General features: G+C 28.7%; 2 protein-coding genes across 4 annotated transcripts; both read right to left on the bottom strand.

Moving 5' to 3' along the window:
- Positions 1–196: 196 nt before the first annotated feature.
- On the bottom strand, positions 197–16,419 carry LOC127248241 (protein ECERIFERUM 26-like). The gene is made up of 3 exons (XM_051270493.1): positions 16,329–16,419; positions 6,835–7,288; positions 197–1,223 (listed from the first exon to the last, which is right to left on the bottom strand). Exons 2-3 carry the CDS (start codon positions 7,282–7,284, stop codon positions 345–347), a joined length of 1,329 nt encoding a protein of 442 aa, XP_051126450.1. The 5' UTR covers positions 7,285–7,288; positions 16,329–16,419; the 3' UTR covers positions 197–344.
- LOC127248240 (serine/threonine-protein kinase CTR1-like) lies at positions 16,008–22,747 on the bottom strand. 3 transcript variants are annotated; one of them, XM_051270491.1, is made up of 17 exons: positions 21,575–22,746; positions 21,342–21,501; positions 20,961–21,259; positions 20,727–20,871; positions 20,377–20,492; positions 19,901–20,103; positions 19,337–19,438; positions 19,058–19,264; positions 18,904–18,944; positions 18,492–18,560; positions 17,992–18,092; positions 17,817–17,901; positions 17,643–17,741; positions 17,498–17,566; positions 17,102–17,233; positions 16,550–16,644; positions 16,008–16,441 (listed from the first exon to the last, which is right to left on the bottom strand). In XM_051270491.1, the coding sequence occupies exons 1-17, from the start codon at positions 22,285–22,287 to the stop codon at positions 16,342–16,344; spliced, it is 2,736 nt and encodes a 911-aa protein (XP_051126448.1). In that variant the 5' UTR covers positions 22,288–22,746; the 3' UTR covers positions 16,008–16,341. The 3 variants fall into 3 exon arrangements, with proteins under 3 accessions (XP_051126448.1, XP_051126447.1, XP_051126449.1); XM_051270490.1 differs by having other exon boundaries at positions 19,058–19,438; positions 21,575–22,747; XM_051270492.1 differs by lacking the exons at positions 16,008–16,441; positions 16,550–16,644 and having other exon boundaries at positions 17,124–17,272; positions 21,575–22,747.
- Between the last annotated feature and the right edge of the window lie 2,431 nt (positions 22,748–25,178).

Here is a 25,178-nt window from a genome sequence, read left to right as displayed (position 1 = left end):
CTTTACATATCTATATTTTTTTATTTTGTATGCTAATTTTAATTTTTTGATTTAAATAGAAACTGAATGCATTATTTTGTGAGATATATATATATATATGAATATTTATATAAAAAATATATATATATATATGTAATTAAAATTTTCAAATAGAAAAGGGCTTCAATGATGGGAAAAACAAACACTTATTAAATCACTCTTCTATTGATTGCTACTATTCATAGAAATGAATTGATGATAACAAAGCAAATACATCATGATGTTGGTATCAAATAGCACAAACAATCTATTTATTTTATCATCAATACATACTTGAAAAAATAATAATAATAATAATAATAAATTCAGGACCTGATTGAAACCGTATCCCAAAAACCTCTAAGTTCATTATTTAAGTAATCAACTTCGCACTCCGGCAACACAACACTCACACTCCTCCCACCTCCCCTCTCATCCTCCAATTTTGCGACGGCGGGGCCCACAACGACCGCGCCGCCATTGCCGACGCCGCCAATGCTAATGCTAGCAAAAACCGGTGACCTCCCCTTAAATCGTAGCCCGTGTAGATCGACTTCTTCCAAATTCACAAAAGTAAGATTCGAACCATAAACAACACAATCGAGATTCTGATCTCCTAACCACTTTTCAACCACGCTCGTCTCGTCGACGAGCTTCCCGCCGCCAATCATCTTGGCTAAGTCAAGCGGGTTGCCATCCGCAACCGCGCTCGTCGTCTTAGCCTCCACTACACCTATCATTTGATGCGTATTTCCTAACAATTTATTACGATCAAAGGAACCTCCTTTTTTGCGTACGGTCACGATTATTTTTGCATCGTTCCCTCTAATTTTGGCCAACGACTTCCAAATGTACGCAGATATTAATTCGAAAGGCCTTACCTCGTCGTGTTCGGCGAGTAGATCGTTCAAGTGTTCTTGAGTTATGTGGAAAGTGTGCATTTGCAACTTTGAATTGTTCGGTGTTAGCCAGTTGTCGCCGAGGGGTTTGAGCATTTTTAAAGACCGGCACAAGCCCGAACCCAAACCCAAACACAAACCCGAACTCGGACCCGAACCCGAAATGAGGTGGAAATGGGGTGGGAGTGATTGTGTGGCCAAGATCTCTCCCCATAGATTGATGCATTGTGTAGCTGAGAATGCATCTCCAAGAAAATGTGCCCATCTCATCCCCACACATAGTCCTCCACACTTGAACTTAGTTAGCTGTTAAAAAAGCAATTCCTATTAAATCAAATATTTATTTTTCATTTGAAATATTATATTAAAATTATTTTTATTCATGTTTAATTTTGAAATTGAACCATTGGAAATCATTGTAATTTTTTAATTAGGGTGTCTTTCATCCTATTCAAAAATATTTATTATTTTTTTTTTAGTAAAAATAATTATACATTAATAAAAAATACTCAAGTTTTATCTAAATTACAAATATACCATTATACATGCAATTATGTATATTGTTTGTAAGAAATATCACAAATTACAATTGTTAAATTGATATAATATAGCTGGTATAGATTTAAAAAATAAATAATAATTATTTGTTTTAATAACTACCATGTAAGCATACTATTATCAAAACTATAATAATAAAACAAATGTATTTTTTGTGTACAGACAAAATCATTAATTATTACTCTAACCTACTTTCTAAAATCCAATGACATTTTAATCTTTTACATTATATTTTATATCCATTTTCAATTAAATACTATTATTCCATAAGACGTCTCTTTTGGGACGGATGGAGTATAATTTATTCTTGAATAGAAAATTTATTCTTGGAATATTATTCTACTTGAGTTTTTAAATGTAAAAAGTAAATTAGGTAATAGGAAATGAATGCAACTTCAGATGTATTATTCTTGACTCCATTTGAATGGAAAATATTATTGTCCGAATCTTATTCTACTTCAGGGTGTGCTAGATTTGTAATTTAAATAAATAAATAAATAAATAAAAATAAAATTATTATTTTACCTTTTATCTAGATCTGATTTTGCACTATTCATTAGTTTTTTTAGAAAAAAAAAATTATCAAACATATATTTATTTTTTATTTAATATATTTTTAAAAAAAACAATATTTGATTGAAAATATTATATCAAATTTCTATTTGTATCACACCAAATAGTATAATAATTATTTTGTTTGATTTTGATTTAAAATTGAAATTTTAATTTGAATTTTAGTTTAAATGATAATATTTTAATGTACTATTATATAAAAATAAATATATATTTATTAAAAACGGTTTTGTATTGAATAATAATAATTTTGGTTTGAAGTACAAACTAAACACATCCTTAAATTTTTATTACTCTCAAACTTGAGGTTTGTTTCGCTATTTTTAATTTTAAACAAAAAGAAAAAAAATATTATTCAATTATACAAGTTTTAATAAAAATATATTATTTTCTATAATATATTATATTAAAATATTATTTAAATAAAAAATAAATTGCAAGTTCAAACTCAAATAAAAAACAAAAAAACCCAAAATCTTGAACCCCTAAACAACACATGGCAATGTCATATTGACTTAAGGTAGAGTTTGGACAAACATAATGGGCCCCAACCCCAACCACTTAGGTATGCCTAATTAATACTACTCTCCCTATTCTTTGTAAGAAAAGAGTGTTTGTTTTGTAGTTAGAATTTGTAGATGAGTTTTTATTTTTTATTTTTTATTTTTTATTATGGTGATTTGAAATTAATTTGAAAAATAATACTCCATATATCCTATTGAAATGTTATCATTTTCTATTTTCGTATGCCTCAAAATAAAGTTATCATTTTCTAATTTAGTAATTGTACTACATACCTAACATAATAAATACCATTTCAACTTACAATATATTACACAAATGTCCTTTTATATTATACCATACTAATAGGGCTATTTTTATCTTTTTTACTACAATCAATATAATATTAATATTAAAAAATCTACGTGCAAAAAACAAATGTTACCTTTCCAATGGGACGGAAGGAGTATATTGATTTAAATTTTTGTTTAAATAGAATTTCTGTCCTACTCTAAATGAGTTTTTGGGAATTTTGTAATAGATTAAGAAATAATAATATTTTATTGGATAATGAATGTGTGTAAGAAGTTTTGATATTTGTGTCATTTAATTTTATGTATAAAGTAATTGATAAAAATTAAAGATATTTTGATATTAATATATAATTACTCTTACTAACATAGAAAAGAAATACTTTGAAATGAATGAAATGAAAATAGTAAAAATGCATTTTTAGTTGGAATGAAGGAAATATATATTTAGGGTGTGTTTGTTTGAATAATTTAGTTAAATTTCCACTATTCGTACAATATTTCTCTCCAAAAACATCAAATCAAATATTTATTTTTTAAATTTTTATATTATACTAAAAATTAATTTTACATTCAAAATATCACATCAATTCTTATTTATAAATATCATACAACTGTTCAAATTCAAAAATTTTACGATTCAAATCTCAACTCAAAATTCAAATCCTCAAATACCATAGCTAGTGTATGATGTTATAGTTAATAAACTCCGTCTGTTTCAAAACAATAGTATCATTTTTCTATTTTTGTCCGTCTAAAAACAATTGACTCATTTCTATTTTGGTAACTACTTTTACAATTTTTTACAAAATTATTCTCACTTTTCCACAATAATTACATAAAATAAGAATATTTTGGTTTTCTAAAAATACTTTTACAGTAAGTATTGATATAATATTATTATTTTTGAACTTTGGTATTAATCTCAAATATCTATATTCTCTTGGAAATGAAAAGGGCAGCATATTTGAGTAAATAAATATTTTAATTTAAAATTTTATGGGGGTAAAAACGTAAACTCATACCAAGAACTTACGGACAAACACACCGTCAGCCTGAACCAATTAAGATTAGGGAGGGACACAAACAAACATACGCTTATATGTACCGATGATATTTATATTGTAGCTTTGTAGTGTCAACATCCAACTTAGACTAGGCAGGATTTGTACTTTAAAAAAATAAATAAATTATTATTATCATTATATAAATCTTCAATTTGTATTAAAAAAAATAAAAAATGTTAAATTCAATAGTATTTACTATTTAAAATATCATATAATTATTTCATTTCAGAAAAAACTTTTAGAAGGTGTGTTTGTTTGGGGATTTGAATTTTGAATTGGAATTTGAATAGTATAAATTTTGAATTCGAATAGTTGTACGATGCTATATAAATAGGTGATGATGTGATATTTTGAATGTAAAATTGATTTTTAGTATAATGTAAAAAAATAAAAAATAGGTGTTTAATTTAATATTTTTATATATAAAAAAATAAGATGAATAATGTATTTAAGATCCAATCCCCAGACAAACAATATACAATTATACTCCCTCCGTCCAGTTAGAAAATATACATGTTTTTATTTTGGGACGTCCAATTACAAAGTAACCATTTCATTAAATACCTCATTTTTTCCAAAAATACCTATACTTTATATCACATTATTACTTTTGTACCAAAAAAATAAAGGCAAAAATGTCATTTTACTATTTTTACCTACCCACTATAATTAAAATATTATTATTCCTTAATCTCCACGCCAAAAGAAAATGCATACTTATTTTGTGGACGGAGGAAATAGAATGCTAGGTGTTTTCAGTTTTAATCTCAAATGAAAAGTATCACTATTCAATTAAATATTGGTTTCAATAAAAAGATGTTTTTTTCCTACCATCAAAATTAGTTATATTTTCTTTGTAAAAAAAATATAGCTAATTATTTTTAGTAATATATTTTAAAATTATTTTCTAATTATATTTTTATTTAGATTTTCGTATTTACACAAAATTGAACAATTAAAGTGGAACGGAGGAGTATATAAGATGTTTTTACTGTTTGTTTTATACTTTCTCCGTCTATCCTTTGAAGTTTTGTAGTAAATTAAGAAATAATAGTATTTTATTTGTTATTAAAAATGTATAAGAGATTTTGATATTTATATCATTTAACTTTATATATATAATAATTGTATATATAATGATATATTTGTAATTTAAATAAAAATTAAAAATATTTTAATATTAATGTATAATAATTTTTATTAAAAATAGAAAGCCATACTCCCTCGTTCCCTTAACAAAATATTTATTTTTCTATTTTGGTCTGTTTCATAACAAAGTATCAATTTTTTTTTAATAATTGTACTATTTACCTAACATTACAAATATTCTCTTAATTTACAATATATTACACAAATGTCATTAGTTTTATATCATACAATACTAATAAGGTTAGTTTAATCTTTTTACTTTTATTTCCACTATATTCTAATATAATACTAATATTTCTAAAATTTCATGAAAAAACAAATGGATATATTAATATAGTACAGAGGAAATATTTTTTAATGAGACAAACAAAAATAAAAAAAAAAAATACTTAGAATAAGTGCGAAAGAAATATATATTTTTGGATGAAATTATTAATGAGTAGCATTTTATATAAAAGTATATATAAAAAATAAAAAGTAATAATAGCATATATTTTTATATGGAATAAGTTAGAAGAATGCGACATGTGTTGTAGTTTATGCATACGTCGTAGATTCAGCTTGATGCGTTAAATGGTGCGTACTTTGTATGGTCCCAGTTTAAGGCGTGTTCCCTCGTCACGTGAACATAACCGTCTTTTCAATATTACTATTATTTTATTCATTATTATTATTATTATTATTATTATTATTATTATTATTTCACTATATATTTAACTACTATTGCATAAAGCTCTTTATAAATGTTCTTCTTTTAAGTGTGAAGATTGGGGCGGGCGATTGCTTTGCTTTTTCAACTACTACCACACAACATTATCATATCTATTATTTTATTATTTTTTATAATAATAATAATATAATTATAAAATAAATGATACAATTATGCATATATATATATATCATATTTAACAATGTTGAGTGTTAGAAGATATAATATAGTTGAATGAAAAATTAATAAATAATTTGTGTACTATTTTATTTTTAATTTATTAAAGGTAAAAATGTTTTCTATTCAAATATCAATTAAATAATCAAATCTGTTTGGTTGTACTTTAAAATTAATTTAAATTTTAATTTAAATAAATATTTTGATATTATATTCTTATGAGAAAACGAATAATATTATATTTATTATTTGAATTTAAACTCATATATCACGGTCACGAGTGCATATCTACACCACTAGGTCATTCATTATGGAACAAAGATTGTTTTTATTTGTGACATATTATGTCATCACAGGTAAATATTTTATATTTCAAAAACACCATAACATCGAAGTACACTAAAATCCAAACAAACAAACCCTACTTTTACATCATCATTATTATTATTATTATTATAACAATTCAATTGTTGAGTTTTGTTTTTTATAAGTTAGTGTAATTTGATTTTAATTTTATGTAGTATATAATTATTGCATTAATTATTTTCTTATTATAGAATATTTTATTTAAATGATTATTTAAACAAAATAATAAAAATTAACCCTAAAACACACACAATTTATGCACACGAATTTAGGATTTGTTTATATAATTTTATTATATATAATTCATTTTTTTTAATCTTTAAAAATATATATGTTTAATTTTGATTTATTTGAAAAAATATATACTACGCAGAAAAGTGAGTGATTCTCAGAAAGTCCATGGACTCGAACACCATATTCACGAGATCTCCGATCTGGTGCTGGAGTCCATGGCCCTCCCCAATCACCACCACTACGAATAACAAAAACGACGTCGTTTTAGGTACCTGCAGGAACACGAGCGGCGTGAAGCCGAAGTCGTTAGCGAAGATCGGTTGATGGTAGACGAGCAGGCGGTGGTGGTCGCCGCCGCCGCGGCGGTCCAGCCACTCCGCCACCGTCATCGAGCAGTCCGCCTCCACAATCCGAACGCCGCTGTCGTTGCACTTGATGAAGGGCCGGCCGCCGTCGCGGCGGCGAATCCTGCCGCAGATTGGATAACAGTGCTGGAGCCAGAGGAACATCGGCTTCTTAAAATCATAGATTCCTAAACCTTCTACGGCGGCGGCGCCATAGAAATGCACCGTCGTTATGTAGTGGAGCTTCATCGCCAAATCAAGGTCGGTGAACTGGTAAGTGTTGTCCTCCCCCGTGATGCTCCCCGGAACCACCGTCGATAGCTTCACGTCGCGTATGGCGCTCTCGCCGCCGTTGATTTCGTCCGCCGGCGACACCATGGCGCTGCGAATGTCAATTAGGTTTTGGAGAAGAAAGAAGAAAGGAGAGGAAATTTGAGTCTTATTCGTACAAACACATATCCATATATATATATAGAGAGAGAGATAGACGGTGTGTTTGAAAGATTTTTGAGGAATTTACATTATTTATAAAAAAAAAAAAACATTAAATTAAACACTTATATTTTATTTTTTATATTATATTCCCTCATGCTCTAAAAGTCCCATTTACTTTTTTTTTTATATTTGAATATTAATTTAATATCAAAAAAAATATATCAAAATATCTTATATATTTCTATATATTCATTTGTTTTTTGCCGGAGTTTTAGAAATATTAATATTATAGTGGGATGAAGTAAAAATAAAAGTAAAAAGACTAAATTAACCTATTAGTATTGTATGATAGAAATGTAATGATATTTGTGTAATATATTGTAAATTAGAAATGTATTTGTAATGTTAGGTAGATAGTACAATTACTCAGAAAAAAAAATGTATACTTTTTTTATGAGACATGCCAAAATGAAAAAATGAATAGAATGTTAAGAGACGGAGGGAGTAAAATATTATTATTTTTGAATTTGTTACAGAACTTCGAAGAACTTTTTGAATTGAGGCCAAAATAGTATTTTTTTTTAAAATATATATATATATTATATCCGATCCAAATCAAATGGCACATCAAATTTTGTTAGGCCACGTCGGTATTTGTCGTTACTATTTAACATTAAACTATACTTAAAAGACTACAAACAAATAAAGAAATAAATATAAATATATATATAATTAATGCTAAGAAACAACATTTTAATGAATATACGCTCATAATGTTCATTAAAAAAAATCCATTATATTAATATATATATATATATATATGTCACAACAATGATTGAAGTTATAACTTCCAACCAATTCCAACTCAAAACTTAATTTCCATCTAATTCAGCAATTAAGGCTCTATTATATACTTTTTTTTAAAATATTTTTTTACGTTACTCATTGATAATAATTTTTTCAATAAAAAAATACTCTCTTCGTCTCAATATAATAATCTTGTTTACTATTTTTATCCGTCCAAAAATAATAGTTTTATTTTCATAAATAATCATATCACCATAAAACTAACCTTACTTTTTCATTTTTATTAAATAATAGCCACTACTTTTTACACTAATACACTCACAGGGACAAAAAAAAAAAAATTATCTATATTTTTTATCAACTACCAATATAATATCAATGTTACTTAAATTTTATATCCAACCCAATTAAAACTATAGTTCTAAGACGAATATGGTATATATTTTCTAAATATCACATTAATTATCTATTTACTTCACAAGACACATCAAATATTTCTATTTTTATTATTTCTAAAATTTTCAAAATATTAGTGTGTTTCTTTTCAATTTCTACATAAGTTATTAGTATTAGTATTTTATATTTTTTCTTCAACATAAATTAAATTTTAAAATATAAATACTATTTGATGCAGTATTTTATAATATATATATAATTTTAAGAACGTAAAATTTAAATAATAAAAACTTAGTGTAAAAAAAATTCTAAAAATTATATATCTAACCATTGTCTAACAAATTCACCATCATGATCAGTTGGGTTTATGTCCACACCCATTGCTTTATACTCGTCAATTTTTTTTTCTTCCAAAAATATCAAATCAAATGTTCAATTTTTATTTATTTTATTAAATTAAAATCTAGTTTTACATTCAAAACACTACATCAATATATATTTATATCATATCAAACAAATATTTTAATTCAAAATTTTACTATTTAAAATCAAAACACAAAACCAAAATTTCACAAGTAAATATATTTTAAATAAAGTGTGTTTCTCTATATTTGGGATAAATTTGTTTTCTTATATATATATATATATATTTAACTATATAATTTTATCATTTTAAATAAAAAAAAAAACTACTCAATTTTCCTATAAGAGTATTCATTAAAATAATATTTCATCAGTATAAATCGTAAAGTGTGTTTGTTCGGGGATTTGAATTTTTTTTTTTCGATACGAATACTAAAAATTTTGAATTAAAATAATTGTATAATGTGATATAAAAGTGTAATATTTTGAATTTAAAATTAATTTTTATTATCATATAGAAAATAAAAAATAGTATATGTTTATTTTTTATTTTTTTTTCTATAAATAGTAACAATTTGAGAAAATTTGATAAAAGAAAACTTAGGGAATCAAAGTACAAATCAAATACTTAGGTCAAGTGAAATCCAAACCACCATTCTATAATGTTTAGAATATTAAATTTTAATTCACACAATATAGTAAATCATTTTATTTTACAAATATTTAAATAAAAATTTATAAATATAAATGAATACGCTTTTTTGTCCAGCAAATAGCTCTTAATAGATAATTATTTATAGAAATATTAAAACTTACAGAATTTAATGTGTTGGTTCGAATGTCAATTATTATTATTATTATTATTATTATTATTATTATTATCAATTAACAACCTTATCGATAATGTATATCTATTCTCTGTAGGTTTGTTTGCTATAATTAAAAATTATGAGATTAAGATGGGTGTGGTCCTAAGTCATTTTTAATATTTACATAACTATTAGTGGCTTTATATCGATCCGGCCAAATTTGGCGATATTTGATTGACTTATGGAGTATATATATATATATATATATATATATATATTATATTATATAAACACGAGTTTCTACGGATATGCCACTTGAAAAGTCTATCATGTCCCTCATTTAGAAAATGAAAAGTCTATCGTGTCCCTCATTTAGAAAATGAAAATTTAGCCCTTAATCACACCTGCCTGTCCGACCTGCTGACCATCAGACCAGTATGCCCGACCGCATACCATCCGAATGAGGTTCAACCGACCAGACTAAACTACCGACCCTGACCCGTGAACCAAGAAGAAACCGACCGAGGACCTTCCGGCCTGCCTATCCGACTGCTAAGCATCTCACCTGACAATCCGACCGAAAACAACCAACCACACCAAGATGAAACGCTGTCAAACCCCTTCACCAAGCGACCTGTTTATCTGCCTCCCGACCAACTGACTTGTATATCTGACCGCAGACCAGCAGAGCTACTTTATCTGACTGCAGACTATCACACCTGCCTGTCCGACCTGCTGACGATCAGACCTGTTTGCCCGACCGCATACCATCCGAATGAGGTTCAACTGACCAGACTAAACAACCGACCCTGACCCGTGAACCAAGAAGAAACCGACGGAGTACCTTCCGGCCTGCCTATCCGACGGCTAAGCATCTCACCGGACAATCCGACCGAAAAAAACCAACCAGACCAACCGACTAGACCAAACAACCTGAGGGCACACACCAGATTGTACGGAACAGCCACTTGAAAAGTCTATCATGTCCTTCATTTCCAAAATAACAATTTCCCGTGCGTTTGTACTAGTATATATATATATATTTCAGATATGATGTATTACAAGATAGCATATTGACTATTGAATTATAATATTCTCTCCATCCCAAAAGTATAGTCTTATTGTGTTGTACACGAGATATTGATAGTTGGTAAAAAGTAAGGATAAATGACTTTTTTTCCATCGTGAGTATATCAGTGTAAAAAATAGTGGAAATGGAGTAATAATAATGAGAAAGTAGAAATAGTTTTATGGTGATATAGTTATTTATGGAAATGAGACTATTGTTTTGGGACGAACAAAAATGGTAAACAAGACTATTGTATTGAGACAGGAGGGAGTATAATATATATTGTATTATAATATGTTAAAATATATATAAATATATATTGGTCACCTCTATAACATATGTTGTGATTCATGTCCCTGTTAATAATTTGTTTGGGTTGTTCTTGTAACCAAATAATACTCACTAAGAATATTAGTAGGTTAGTACCAATAATTAGAATAAAAATAAATATAAATTAAGAAAAACAGTGCTATAATATAAGAAAATATATGAAATAATTTGGTAGGCTCAGATCACAAACATACCTTATCGTGTGGATACGACCTGAGAAGAAGGAACAAATCACTCTTTCTTGCGTCGATTTCAGACCGGAACAGAGAAGAGAAGAGAAGAAAATGGGTCTTCAATCGCCATTGGGTGATTATATAAACATCTTATCTAAATGGGTTTGTTTATATGGATCCGGGTCGGGTCATGTGGGTTTGAGTTTGGGCCGATTAGAAACAAAATATCCAATTCTCATCACTTTTTTCTAAAATAATAAAAATAAATAGTGTCATGCATTTAATTTGTTTTTGTATTATTATTTAAATAATAATTAGATATAATATTTTTTTAAAAATGCATAATAAATAAAATAAAATTGAACGAGAATTATTGTAGATTTTTTTTTTTTTTTCAAAAGTGTTATGTTTGAAAATGATAAAAATATGTTATATAAATTATTATTATATATTGATAACTCATATGTCATAGTATTTGTATTATGTTAATATATACTCACTATGTCAAACTAGAAAGTATACATATTTCTATTTTGGAACGTCCAATTACAAAGTAAATATTTCATTAAATACCTCACTTTTTTCCACAAATATCCTTACTTTACATCATATCGTTACTTTTATACCAAAAAACAAGGGCAAAAATGTCATTACACTACTTTTAACTACTCACTGTAATTAAAATACTATTATTTCTTAAACACCGCGTCAAAAGTAAATGTATACTTTATCCGTGGACCGGAGGGAGTATTTTATATCTATTGTCTATATATATTTTATATACGGTCAAAACTATATATATTTTTTTTATTGTATGCATTGTATTGATTAATAGTTTATAAGCAACGAAACAACAAGGGTTTGTTTTTTTTTTTCCAAATTTTTTTAATATATTTTTTTTAAAAAATAATATACTATATACTAATTATTTTTATATTATTTGTATAATCTCGTGAAAAAAAAAATATCTTCAAAACAAACACACAAAAATACATTTTTTTTTTAAATCAACCAATGAAAAAACATATATTCCCTCTATCAGAAAAAAAAAACAAAAAAAAAACAAAAAAAAAAACAAAACGATATAATTTTTATTTGAACACAAAAATTAAAAATAATAACGTGTTAATCTTAAAATGAATAGATAAGAAGTAAAAGTATTAAAAAAATTATTAAATAATTGATAAAAGTATGATAAATTGATTAAACAATAGTAGTAAATTAATTATTATATGTTAAAATATAAATAATAAAATTGTAGGTTGATAGAATTTGTTATTATAGGTAAATTGTGCATAAATTTAGTAGAAAAAAAAAAAAAAAAAGACATAACTTTAGCTAACAGAAAAATTACTATTTAACATTATAGTGTATAATACATTCCCTTCATCCCGAAGTATACATTTAATTTTTCTAGTAAATTAAAAATAATGCTCTCTCCATCTCAATTCAAATAAATATTTTTATCATTTTTGTATGTTTAACTTCAAAAGTATCACATTCCTATTTTAAAAAAAACGCTAATACTAAAATATCATTAATTTTTACTTAAATTACAAATATGATATTACATATATAATTATCTTATATATAAAGTTAAAGGACAAAAATGCCAAATTTTTTTATATACTTTCACTACAAAACCCCAGAGTGCTCAGTTGATTTGGAACGGAGAGAGTAATATTTTATTAATTAGTAGAAACAAGTGAGATGATTTTGAAATTTTTACCCTTTGTGCTTTATGTAATAATATATTTTATCACACAACACATGTATTACTCCCTCCGTCCCATAACAAAGTATCTATTTTTTCATTTTAGTTCGTCTCATAACAAAGCATCAATTTCCTCTTTTAGTAACTGCACTATCTACCTAATATTACAAATACCCTTACAACTTACAATATATTACACAAATGTCATTACCTTTATATTACACATACTAATAAGGTTATTTTGGTCATTTCTACTTTATTCATACTATATCTTAGTATAATACTAATATTTCTAAAATTCCATGCAAAAAGTAAATGGATACGGAACGGAGGGAGTATATAAAAATATACGTTGTTTATATATATATCATATATACTGATCAGTCAATTTGACCGGAATTTACTCCCTATGTTTATAATCTATATAAAAATTGAAATTATTTTAATATTATTATATAATTATTTTTATTATAATAAAAAATAATTACTTTTGAATGAAATTAATAAAAATATACTTTCAACTATAACGAAATAATTACTATAGGCGAGATATATAACTATAAATATCAAGAAAACATAGATGAGCTTTACGTCAACCAAAGTTGAAATAAATATATACAAACATAGATGATGATATTCAGTATCATCTTACTCAATAATATCCAAATGATTTTACCAAATCTTAACTGAAACCAACAGCACAGCTCATCATTTCAAATCTAAATGACATGAATAAATATTACTCCTATCGTCGTCCAATTTTATGTTTATTATATAGAAACATATTTTAATAGAAATTGATAATAATTTTTACTTTTTTTATTTTAATGTAAACAAAATATATAAAAATAATATAATTTTATATCTTTTATGACAAGAAAATAAATATATTTTATATAATAAGACTGATATTGACTTAAACGTGCCCAACTATATAGAATTGTTTATTTTATATTTTTAGATAAATATATTTTATTAGTATGGAGAATTGTATCAATAATATAGTATTAAAAAATATTTAATTTTGAATTATTAACTTTATAGGAATAAATAGAAATTGTTCAATTTGTGTTATTGAATCTTATATGGTAGGTATAAAAAGCTGTTTATAATAAATAAATAATATTTGTATTAAATTATTGATTTTTGTGAATAAATATAAAAGTATATATTATATATTATGTTAATGAGTATATATATTATACTTTTAAACAATATCTATTGAGAATCGTTCTATTGATAAATATTATGCGAACAAACTTGTAGAATATAATATATATATGTATATATATATTATTTTTTTTTTTTGTAATATTTATAGCAAAACTTACTATAAAAGATATTAGGTGAACAAACCCGTACTTCTCGCTATCCTATATAATCAATATAAATGTGTGTATATATCAATCTATGATATATTTTCAGTTTGATAATGTCTGAAATCAGACTAGAAAATTACGCATCTTTTTATTTTACTAAATTAGAACTTTGTCAAAGATATACACCGAGGAATGATTATAGTGCTGATTTTTCAAATCAGAAAATATAATATATATAAATAATACATATTTTTCTTACATATTGTGTATTATAAAGACATGTACTATTTGTTTATAATTTATTGTATAAGAATATGTCATGTATTAAAATCAATTATTGTATATTATATGTGACTATAATATGTGCTGTTAATATATTTGTAGTGTTTATATTATATTACTAATATAAAAAATATGTTGTCAAAAGTGATACAATGTAATATTTGTTATTACAAGGTGGGTTGTTGGTGCTGTATTTATATTCTATTAATATAAGAGATATACTGCGGAAAATTATACATGGTGCCGTTTGTTATTATATAATGCGCTATTCAACACAGTGCTGAATCAAGTACCCACCGCTATTATATATAATATTAATATTTCAAAATTTATGTACAAATACATATAAAAATATTAAAAATTTAAAACTTACATACAAATAAATAGATAGATTCCAGATTGAAAAATAAATGTTTCCCAACTTATTTTTGCTTTATTCATTAAATAATAATAATAATAATAATAATAATAATAATAATAATAACTCCCTAAAAACCATCTCCATCTCTCGAAATCCACATTTCCTTTAAAACATTAAATCAGAAGTTCCAATCTCTATCCGAATCATTAAATTCAAATTTTAATTACGTGTGTTTGTTCGGGGGATTGGATTAAATTTCCAATATTCATTCCATTTTCTTTTCCTCCAAAAACATCAAATCAAACACCTATTTTTTATTTTTTATATTATACTAAAAATCGATTTTACATTCAAAACATCGCATCAACACCTGTTTATATTACTATCATATAACTATTCAAATTCAAAATTTTTATTATTCAAATTCCAAATCAAAATCCAAATCCCCAAATATTTCCAACTAGTATGGGGATCCTCACCCCATTTTTTAAGCACCGCTTCACGCCCACTCATTAAAGTATAATATATATATATTTATTTTTTCAATAAAAAAAAATTAGATAGATATATTAAATAGAATCATTTAAGAATTAAATTATACGATGAAAAAGAAAAATTTATGTATTTTTTATTTGAATGATATAATAGATAAAATATGATATAAAAATTAAATAAAATAAATTAGCTCATATTTTAAAAATATTCCAGAGTATTTAATACGACAAAAAAAAAAAAAAAAAAAAACAAAATATTGCAAATATAGATCGAAAGGAGTATAAGTTAAAATGGTAATTAGAACCAATAAGCACATACACAAGACTTCAATTAACATGAAATCTAATATAATACATTTATTATATTAATACAAATATTTTATTGTTAATTTATATTATATATGGTGTCACTTTTTAAAGTATCATTAACACCATACACAATAATAATCTTATCCAGAACACAGATTGTATATAAATATATACATATACAGAGAGACAGAGAGATGTTTAAAATAAGTGAAATATTGAATGGAACAGGATTCTTGAAACTATCTAAAAGCGTGTTCATAAATAGAAATGCGATTTCATAAACTTCTTTGTAGCAACAAGCCTTGAATTTGATTGTCCATATCTTACAGTTAAGAGACTTGAAAGCAGAGTTGCTGACAAAATTTTATTGTTAAGATAACTAACTGTATGGCGTCCATCCCCCAATTTATCAGTAAGCCATTTCTAGCAGTACCACAAATCTTGCTCATTACAAGATAAATAAGCACGTTGTAAACCAAAAAAAACAAACACGAAAAATAAAAATGAAAATGAAAAACCGAAAATAAGGCAGTCGAACAACAGCGGGTATATACGACGTACCTGATGATATAGCTCACGTACAGCCTGTTTGTATTAGCTGCTGCAATGGAGATTTCAGAAGCTTCTTCAATGTATCAACTATTTCGCCAAACGACGGTCGTTGCGCCGGGTTGCTTTAGTAGCCGTTATATATATATATATATATTTCAGAAACACGACCGGTATAGGTATCGGTATACAGCGAATTTGAATGTATGAAATGGATTCGGAAGAAGTCTTACTCGGCCCAGCAGGACTCCATAAGCGACACCAATTTCGGCGAGGTGTTTGGGGGGATTGTCAGCCGTCGATTCTGGAAAGCCACGGCGCCGACCACCTGATAGGTGCAAAAATTTCAAGCACTAGGTGTCGGTGAAAAAAAGTTGAAAGATATCAAAATTTCAACATACCAAAAAGTTCAGTACAGTATAGTATACACAGTATGATAGACATTTTCAATATATACCGGTATCTATAAAAATACAGTATACTATATTAATATTTTAATTTTCAGTATATCGATAATTCAATATATTTTTACAAAAATTATTAGTTCCAACTTTTTTTGAATTATAAAATAAATTTTAATATTTCGATATTTATATACATATATATTTGTCATACCGATTTTTCGGTATACCAACGTACCAATATACTTTTTAATATATAAAAAAATTCGGTACAATATACGATATAATCCGATATTTTTGATATATTGTACCAATCCGTGATATATTGTACAAAACCGGCCCTTGGCGTGGTGAATGGAATAAGAATGAAATTTAAAGTTTAACCTGGGCGGGGCCAAGTCCGGTCCAAGGTTGTTGCATTGTGACGAGCTCCCATAAAATTACTCCGAAACTATACACGTCGGATTTCTCGTTGGAGGGCTCTCCGCGGAGGAATTCGGGGGCCATCCATTCCGGCTGAAATGAAAAGGAAGAGAGTTACATGCAGACTTCAACCTGCAAAGATGTATGATCACAATAGCTGATTTCGGTTATAAATAATAGTCGGAACGTCATATACACATGTTCAATGATGCAAATTATCGGATATATTGTTTTCGAAAGTGAAATAGTTAATCTATATCAAAGAGGCCATATTTTGGAAAAGTAAAGGAAAACACTTCACTTTATTAAATAGATGTCATGTGCTTAGTTAGGCTGACGATTGTGAGAGATACTTACTGTTCCAGCAACAGACTTCGACGGGATGAATGTGTTCGCTTTGAACCTCGACAAACCAAAATCGCACACCTAAGAAATATCGTCAAAACCGATGTTGAGTTATGAACTTATTGTGTGAGCTTCTAGAAGAGCGCAGGAGAATCACCTTAACACTCCAATTCTTATCGACCAATAGGTTTGGAGACTTTAGATCCCAATGAACAATGGGAGGGGTAAGACGGTGGAGATAATTGATGCCCTTTGCCTGCATACAATACATGAAAAATTAATCGATAGGAGTATGTGTGTCGAGGAATCAGGTAAGGGAAATCAAACGAACCACGTCGAGAGCCATGCGTAGTCGGCGCTTCTGGTCTAAATTTTCCTCTGCGGCTGGTCTGTGTATCAATCGATATAGGCTTCCTCTGGCCAGAGAATATCGACAATACACAGGTTAGCAAATGTAGATAGTCTCGGTCCATAGATGGTTTTTGTTGAAGCTTTAGAATATATACCTCGGTAAGTACTCGGTTACTATTGATAGATGTGGACGCTTGGTAACAGCTCCCATGAAGAGAACTACATTTGGATGACGGATACGTTTCATAATGGCAACCTTAAAAAAAAGGATATAAAAGAAGAATTAGTGTAAACAAAATGAAACTGAAATTAGCATGGCGATTTGAGAATGTTTTTTAAGAAGGTAACACATACAAATAGCTAGGATCTGTGAAATAAATTTCACACTATAACAAATAGCAGTTCAGACTCGAAATATAAAGGACAATTATTTCGAAGGTAAAAAAGACTAATAGCGAGCACGACATGGATTAGGAAGTTGGCTTCTGGCACTCGCAAAAACTTGCGACTTCTATAAGGCTCAACTGAAATGTAAAGCCCCCTCAATTGATTATTTATCACTAGATGATTAGAGGAGTATTTTTAAATTGTTCCCGATCGGCAATTTTCGAAACAACCATTAAAAAGATCCATTTAACAATAGTACTAATCCTACCTCCCTGAGGAACTCCCTCAACTGATCATCTTGAAAATCTTGAACAGTTAGAACCTTAACTGCAACATCCTGCAATAAAAGAAGAATATGCATACACTTAATTGACTATCCAGAAGAACAGTGAGATTGATTGTTATTACTTTATAAACTGAATCATTCATTTATCATACATGATAAGGTTAAATTTTACCATTATTATTATTTTTTTAATTTTTGCATAAAAATAGTCTATTAAGTTACAAAACCAAAATGTCTAACAAACAGAATCCGTAGTTATGTTTATCGAAAAGTGGAAACACTCGTGCATAATGAAGAAGTATCACAATTGCCTCACAGATTAATGGAACTTTGTGATTAGATACAATAATGAATCGATAATAGTTAATAAAATCAAGAGTCTTAGAATACCAACCGATCCATGCCACTCAGCTCGATGCACAGTGCCGAATGATCCTGTCAATAGAAAAGTGACTATAATCCATAATTTCCGCAAGACAACATAACTAAATAAATGAAACTATTGACAATTTAAATAGGCACTAGATAAAGTCGTCGGAAGTATGTACCAGCACCAATGCGTTCCTTGATGCGTAATTCATCCCATGAGATTTCGAGCCAATCTACGGCAAGAGAAGGCTCCAGATTCAAGTATCTTGGAATTATGGCAGCAGTGTGCTTGCCATGATCCTTGCACTTATTTTCAATCTCCATTAAATCGTCACTTCCAGGAAAGGTTACTTTCGGAGGTATGTCACCTTGAGAAGAAACCACATCTGCTACAACCATCTTCTCTTCGTAAGATTGTTTTAGGATAATCCTATCAACCCCCGGACGAGAATAATTACCTGCGGATATAGCAGTACCAGTAACATCAAGAACTTCGAGGCCACACCCATCATCTCTTGGGATTTCGGGAAAAATAATATCCTTCACTTCATTTCCATTGACTGCAAAAAACCAACACATTTTGAAATCGATACACCAATAGGTAAGTTTATGTTTTTTTCTTCTATTCATTTTTCTCATCCTTTGTTTTTCCTTGTCATTGCCCACATGCCTCTAGTTATTACAATTAGTCCTCATTATACAAAGGATTGGAAGGTTAGGCCTACTGGAGATCGCTATAAGCTAAATTTTATTAATATTAAGTACGAAGACAAAAAAGATAGAGATTATAGAGGATATTTGAAAGAAAACATGTTCAAGCATTTTTCCGGGAAGAAGCAAACACACTAATTGATGATAACCGTCGCACTATCAAGAATGCAGATTTTAGTTGACGACCAACTAGGAAGGGCATCATCCTTGATAATTAAAGAAATATGGTGAATCGAAATTTAACTAGTTGTCGAATCAAAAGGAATTCAATGGAACATAGGAGAGTGGATGCAGTATTTGCAAAAGAACACCTGAATATGTAGGATTGCTACTGATATATGCATGCTTCAAGTTTGTTGATTGATGGTCTATCTCATCGTTTAGATCTTGCTGAAATTCTTTTAAATGTGATATTTGAAACGGCGAAGGCACAGACGACACTGAACATCCATTAATTGATGCATCTGGACCGTGGATGTTCCCCGGTTGTCCAATTAGATCAACTACGAACTCCCTGCTTAGAAAAGTAAGCATTAAACAAGCAGAAATGTGTAGCATATAATTGCTCATATAAACACTGTTCTTGTGTTCGATATCAACGTCTTAAAGCTCGTTTATTGGTTATGTGTTAAGATCTTATATAATAATACCGAAGGAACCCCAAACATGGGTGACATGCCAAAAGAAAATTAAAAAAGGGGGCTGTGACCTTCATCATCCATGTGAGGAAAAAACATGTTGGATAATCAATTATCAAATTAGATCATAGTTGGAGAGAGTTTCTTACCTTAGAAGTTTCCTTTCGTCTTCAATTCTAATAAGACACGAAGACTGGTGGTCCGAAACACAATATTTGCAACCGCGTGCAATCCGACAAGGCAAACCTACATAATCTGCTAGTTTCTGTACACAGAAGTGAACATCAAAATGCTGAATTCATATGAGGATTATCTTCGAGTAAAAAATGAATATGGATCACAAGGTCATATCTACACAATCTGAAAAGCCCGGCCCGGAAAAAGTAGCAATTCTAGCAAGCACAGTGATAGTTTTATAGATTTCGATGCAAATCGGAGAAGATAAAAGGATTCTAAGGAAATAATCCATTAGCAACAAGTTAACAGGTTATGCATTCACCTTAAACAATATAGCTCGGTGCCGGCAAAGTCCCACCGATAAGTTACCTATTGGAATCACAATGCATTTGTAGAAATCCTTTAGGCGTTCACTGACCACTTTCCAGCAAAGATTAAGGTCGCCACGCTCCACAGGAAAGGAGCCCCTTCAAATCCATAAACTCCATTTTCAGAGCTCAAAGAAAACACACAAGCAGATAGCAAACCTAGTACAGATATATATGAAAGAACATACCCCATATAGACAGCAACTAATTTGCCAAGCTTCTCCGCCAGGGCTAGCATACTCTCGGTCGAAAAAAACATCTCTTGAGCTTTATCTTCGAGCTCCCTCAGCTGTGAATCTCCTCGTCTGTCTACAAGAATCACCTCCAAAGATGCCTCGTCCAGTTCAACTGCTTTCAACGCCATTAATGAAGGCATCCTCCCACCATCCTCCATATCGTTACACATCAGCCAGAGGTAGGGATTCATTCCCAAAATGTTGTAGAAACCATCGGAAATTTTGTCGGCGTACGACAAACAACCACTCACCTGAAACAACAAAACATTGACGATGCTAAGAACTGCCGATTGAACTCGCACAAAAGCAAAATTAGTTCCGACAATACCATACCCAAAAACGATAGGAGACAATTTCAGCGTCAGAAGATCCGCCAATTATAACGCCCTCACAAATTCTCCGTTCTTGCCGAAGCAGAGGCTCGATTGTAAGCGTCGCCTGCTCAGCGAGGCGTTTGGCGAGGAGCAACTGCAATTGGTAACCTTCGTTGTACCTGTTAGGGTACGGAAAACAACTAAATTTCACGATCATGAATGAATAGTTATATATATATATATTAACGATACCTCAGCGCCAATCCGTTTTCTTCATCTTCTCTTACTCTGCGGTCATCCTCCTCAGCATCCTCTTTAATGGCGGAGGAATCCTTGAGTACTCCACTAGTAAGCGATGACCAATTTCCGTCCACAGTCGTCCCTGAAAACAAGCTCCCGGCGTAACTCGTGCTCCCGCAGCTGGATAATCTCTGGAGAGAAGCTTGCCTCTCGAATCCCCTTTCCTTTGCCTGGGCATGATCCGCGGGGCTATTATAGCTACTTCCGTTATTAAACCGTCGCCGGAGAGTACTGTGGCGCCGGTCAGACTCCACCGCCGGCGGTGGCAAAAGGCGCTGTCTCACTTCATCTGCGACTTCAATAACGTCGTCGTCGTTTTCGTACAAGGTGATGTTCACAGGATCGGCATGGCTTTTTGATTTCTCTCTTTTTTTCTTGTCGGAAAGCCACTTTACGAAGGCGGCCAGCTGCTTTCCGTGAATCTTGTCCCCCGTGACTCCATGAGAGACAACACGATAGCTGTTGCTTTCATCGTCTTTATCCGCACGAGTAGCGTCGAACTTGTTTCTTTCTGGTTTGATTGCGACGTCTTCGAATTGACGCACCTCTGCCTTTCCATCGCCGATCTCAAATTTCTTCTCGTGTTCCTCTACGAACTTCGACGATTCGTTCAAATTTCGGTCCGGAAATTGCCGAGGAAAGAAGTAAGTCGTTCTATGCGGCATCTTGTTCTACTTGAAGATCCAAACAACAAAAACTCAAAAACACAAAACACAATCTGCACCGATTCCGCCAAACTACCATCAACAGAAGCAACTGATCACGAATCCAGACGCGATTGCTTCCTCAAATCCAAAAAAAACACAAAAAACACACCAACAGAAGCAGCAAAGCTGCGGATAATTCAGAAAACGAACAAAAACAATCAAATTCACACTAAAAATCCCCCTAAGAAAAGGAGAACGCCAGTCGTGCCTACGCTTGTGCAGAGCATATGCTTTATACACCTCTGTATCCAACACAAGCCATAAAAAGATAACGCTCGTACAGAATCCTCCAATACTTTAATCCAAATCTGCTGCTGTCTCTGCCGCATTGAGAACCGCGATTGAATCCATATTGGAGTCGAGAAGAAATCGTCCGGATTCGGGGATTAGGTGAGTATTTTAAGCGCCCATTGCAGAGAACGGTGGGCCAAAAAAATGAATATTTATATGGCGGATGGGGACGGCTAAAATGCGCGGGGGCGGCCACGCGCACACTCCTTCACTGTTTCCCACGTAAAACTCTGGAGGCGGTGGCCGAAGGACACGTGTAAACGGAGGCGCAAGTTAGCACAGGGATAGCATGGGCTGGAATGGCTTCGATAAGATAAATAAGGAAAGGCGCCGTTGTGTGGACTGGATTTAGAAAATGCGACTTTCCAAATTTGTTATGAAGCCGTTAATGTGGGCCCCATGGCAGTTGGGAGCTGCACAACCTATGGATTGTTTCTAGTCAAATTTGCTAAATGATACTCTCCGTCATGATATTTTGTCGGTTGGTTTACTGTAAACACGAGAATTTAAGAGGGGTATAAATAATAAATAATTAAAAATATATTAGTAAAAATAATTATCATATAATAAAAATAATTATAAATTAAAATTAAAATAACTGATTAATATAATTAAAATAAAAAAATTATAAATTAAATTCTTTAAAATAAAAAATATTATAAATTAAATTCTTTAAAATAAAATTAAAGTGTATAATTCTTTTTTTAAAAAAAAAAGTGATAAAGTAATTGGGATAGATAGAAATGAAAACGTGGACATGAGAAGTGAGATGGAGAGAGTAACGCTCATATGACTGGATACAAATTTTAATACTTTCTCGTCTCATAATAAATTATGCATTTTTTTTATTTTACTAAGTCCCATAATAAAATATTTATTTGTTTTTCTAGTAATTGTACTATTTACCTAATATTACAAATACCCTTACAACTTACAATATATTACACAAATATTATTATTTTTATATACACAATACTAATAAAGTTATTTTAGACATTTCTACTTTATTCCTATTACATTTTAATATAATACTAATATTTTTAAAATAAAAAGCAAATCAATATGTAGTTATGGGACGGAGGGAGTAAATAATTATTATTTTTTCTTTTATAGTAAAAAATACAAAAGTGTAATGATTTTTATTTAAAAATAAAATGATTATATTTTTCTAATGATAACCCAAAAATATATATATATATATATAAATTTGAATGATGAAAGGGGTATTTTTTTAGTAAGTTATAATAAGTGTATTTAAGTTTAATTTTGTTACTTATGGCTTTGTTCGTCCAAAAATATTTACAGAAATAATTTTTCATTATATAAATTCAATTCAAAGTGTTCTTTTTTTTGCTGAGTATTTTAAAAATATTATATTTTTATTATAATAAAAATAATAATGTTAGTATGAAAATATTAGTATTTAATTATGCATAAATTATAAAGATATAGTTATACATAGAATTAATTTATAAATAAAATAAAATGATGAAAATATCAAAAATTTTTTATTAAACAATAAAAAATTACTCCTCTATCTATTAATAAACTTCTAATTTGATTTTTGGATGCAAATTAAGATAAATTAGCATTTTATAAAACAATGTAAAAAAAATAAAAATAGAATATTAACTGTAGAAAATTTTGAAAATATATAAAAATTATTGCTATAAATAGTAATATATATTTTTTGTGGACAAATTTTTTAAAAAAAACTTAGATTTGATGGATAAATAAAAATAATGTAAAAAAATAAAAATAGAAAATTATTGCTATAAATAGTAATTTTATTTTTTTTGGACAAATTTAAAAAATAAGGTTTGAATTTTGAGTTGGGATTTAAATAATAAAAAATTTAAATTTTAATAGTTGTATGATGTGATATAAATAGATGTTGATGTGATATTTCGAATGTAAAATTAATTTTTAGTTTAATATAAAAAATAGAAAATAGACGTTTGATTTTATATTTTTGGAGAAAAAAAATGGGATAAATAGTGGATTTAAAGTTTATACAGTTTGCACTCTACATTTCTAAAAAAAATAAAATATTTTTTTTAATAAAATATTTTATAATACATTATTTTAATATCAAACTCAAATAAAATTTTCCTCGAACTCATCAAAATAAACATAGCCAGATGTTTGGTTTTGTTTTTCTTTTCTTATTTTTAGTAATGTAATTTTTCAATCACACTATATTCCTAGTACATCCTGAGGAAGCCCTGCCCACAGTCCAAACAAAGCGTTAAAATTTCAATTGAATTGTTTATTTATTTATTTATCTTAATAATGGTTTTATTAACAATATTATATAAGAAAATTTAATATTTGTGTTAAAAATTATATGAATTGTAGGATAAAAAAAATTAAATTTAAAATAACGAAAGGCGAAGAAATCTTACAATATACTCCCTCCGTCCCACATAATTTGTCCCTATTTTCTATTTTCATCCGTCTCACATATCTTGTCATTTTTATTTTTAGAAATATAATTATGCACTTTAAAATTTTAAATTTTATAATTTTATTAATTTTAATTACTATTTACTTATCTT

The sequence above is a fragment of the Andrographis paniculata genome, unplaced genomic scaffold (genome assembly GCF_009805555.1).
Source record: "Andrographis paniculata isolate CXL003 unplaced genomic scaffold, ASM980555v1 Contig33END, whole genome shotgun sequence".
NCBI classification, from domain to species: Eukaryota; Viridiplantae; Streptophyta; class Magnoliopsida; order Lamiales; family Acanthaceae; genus Andrographis; species Andrographis paniculata.
This window is presented reverse-complemented; position numbering and strand designations above follow the sequence as displayed.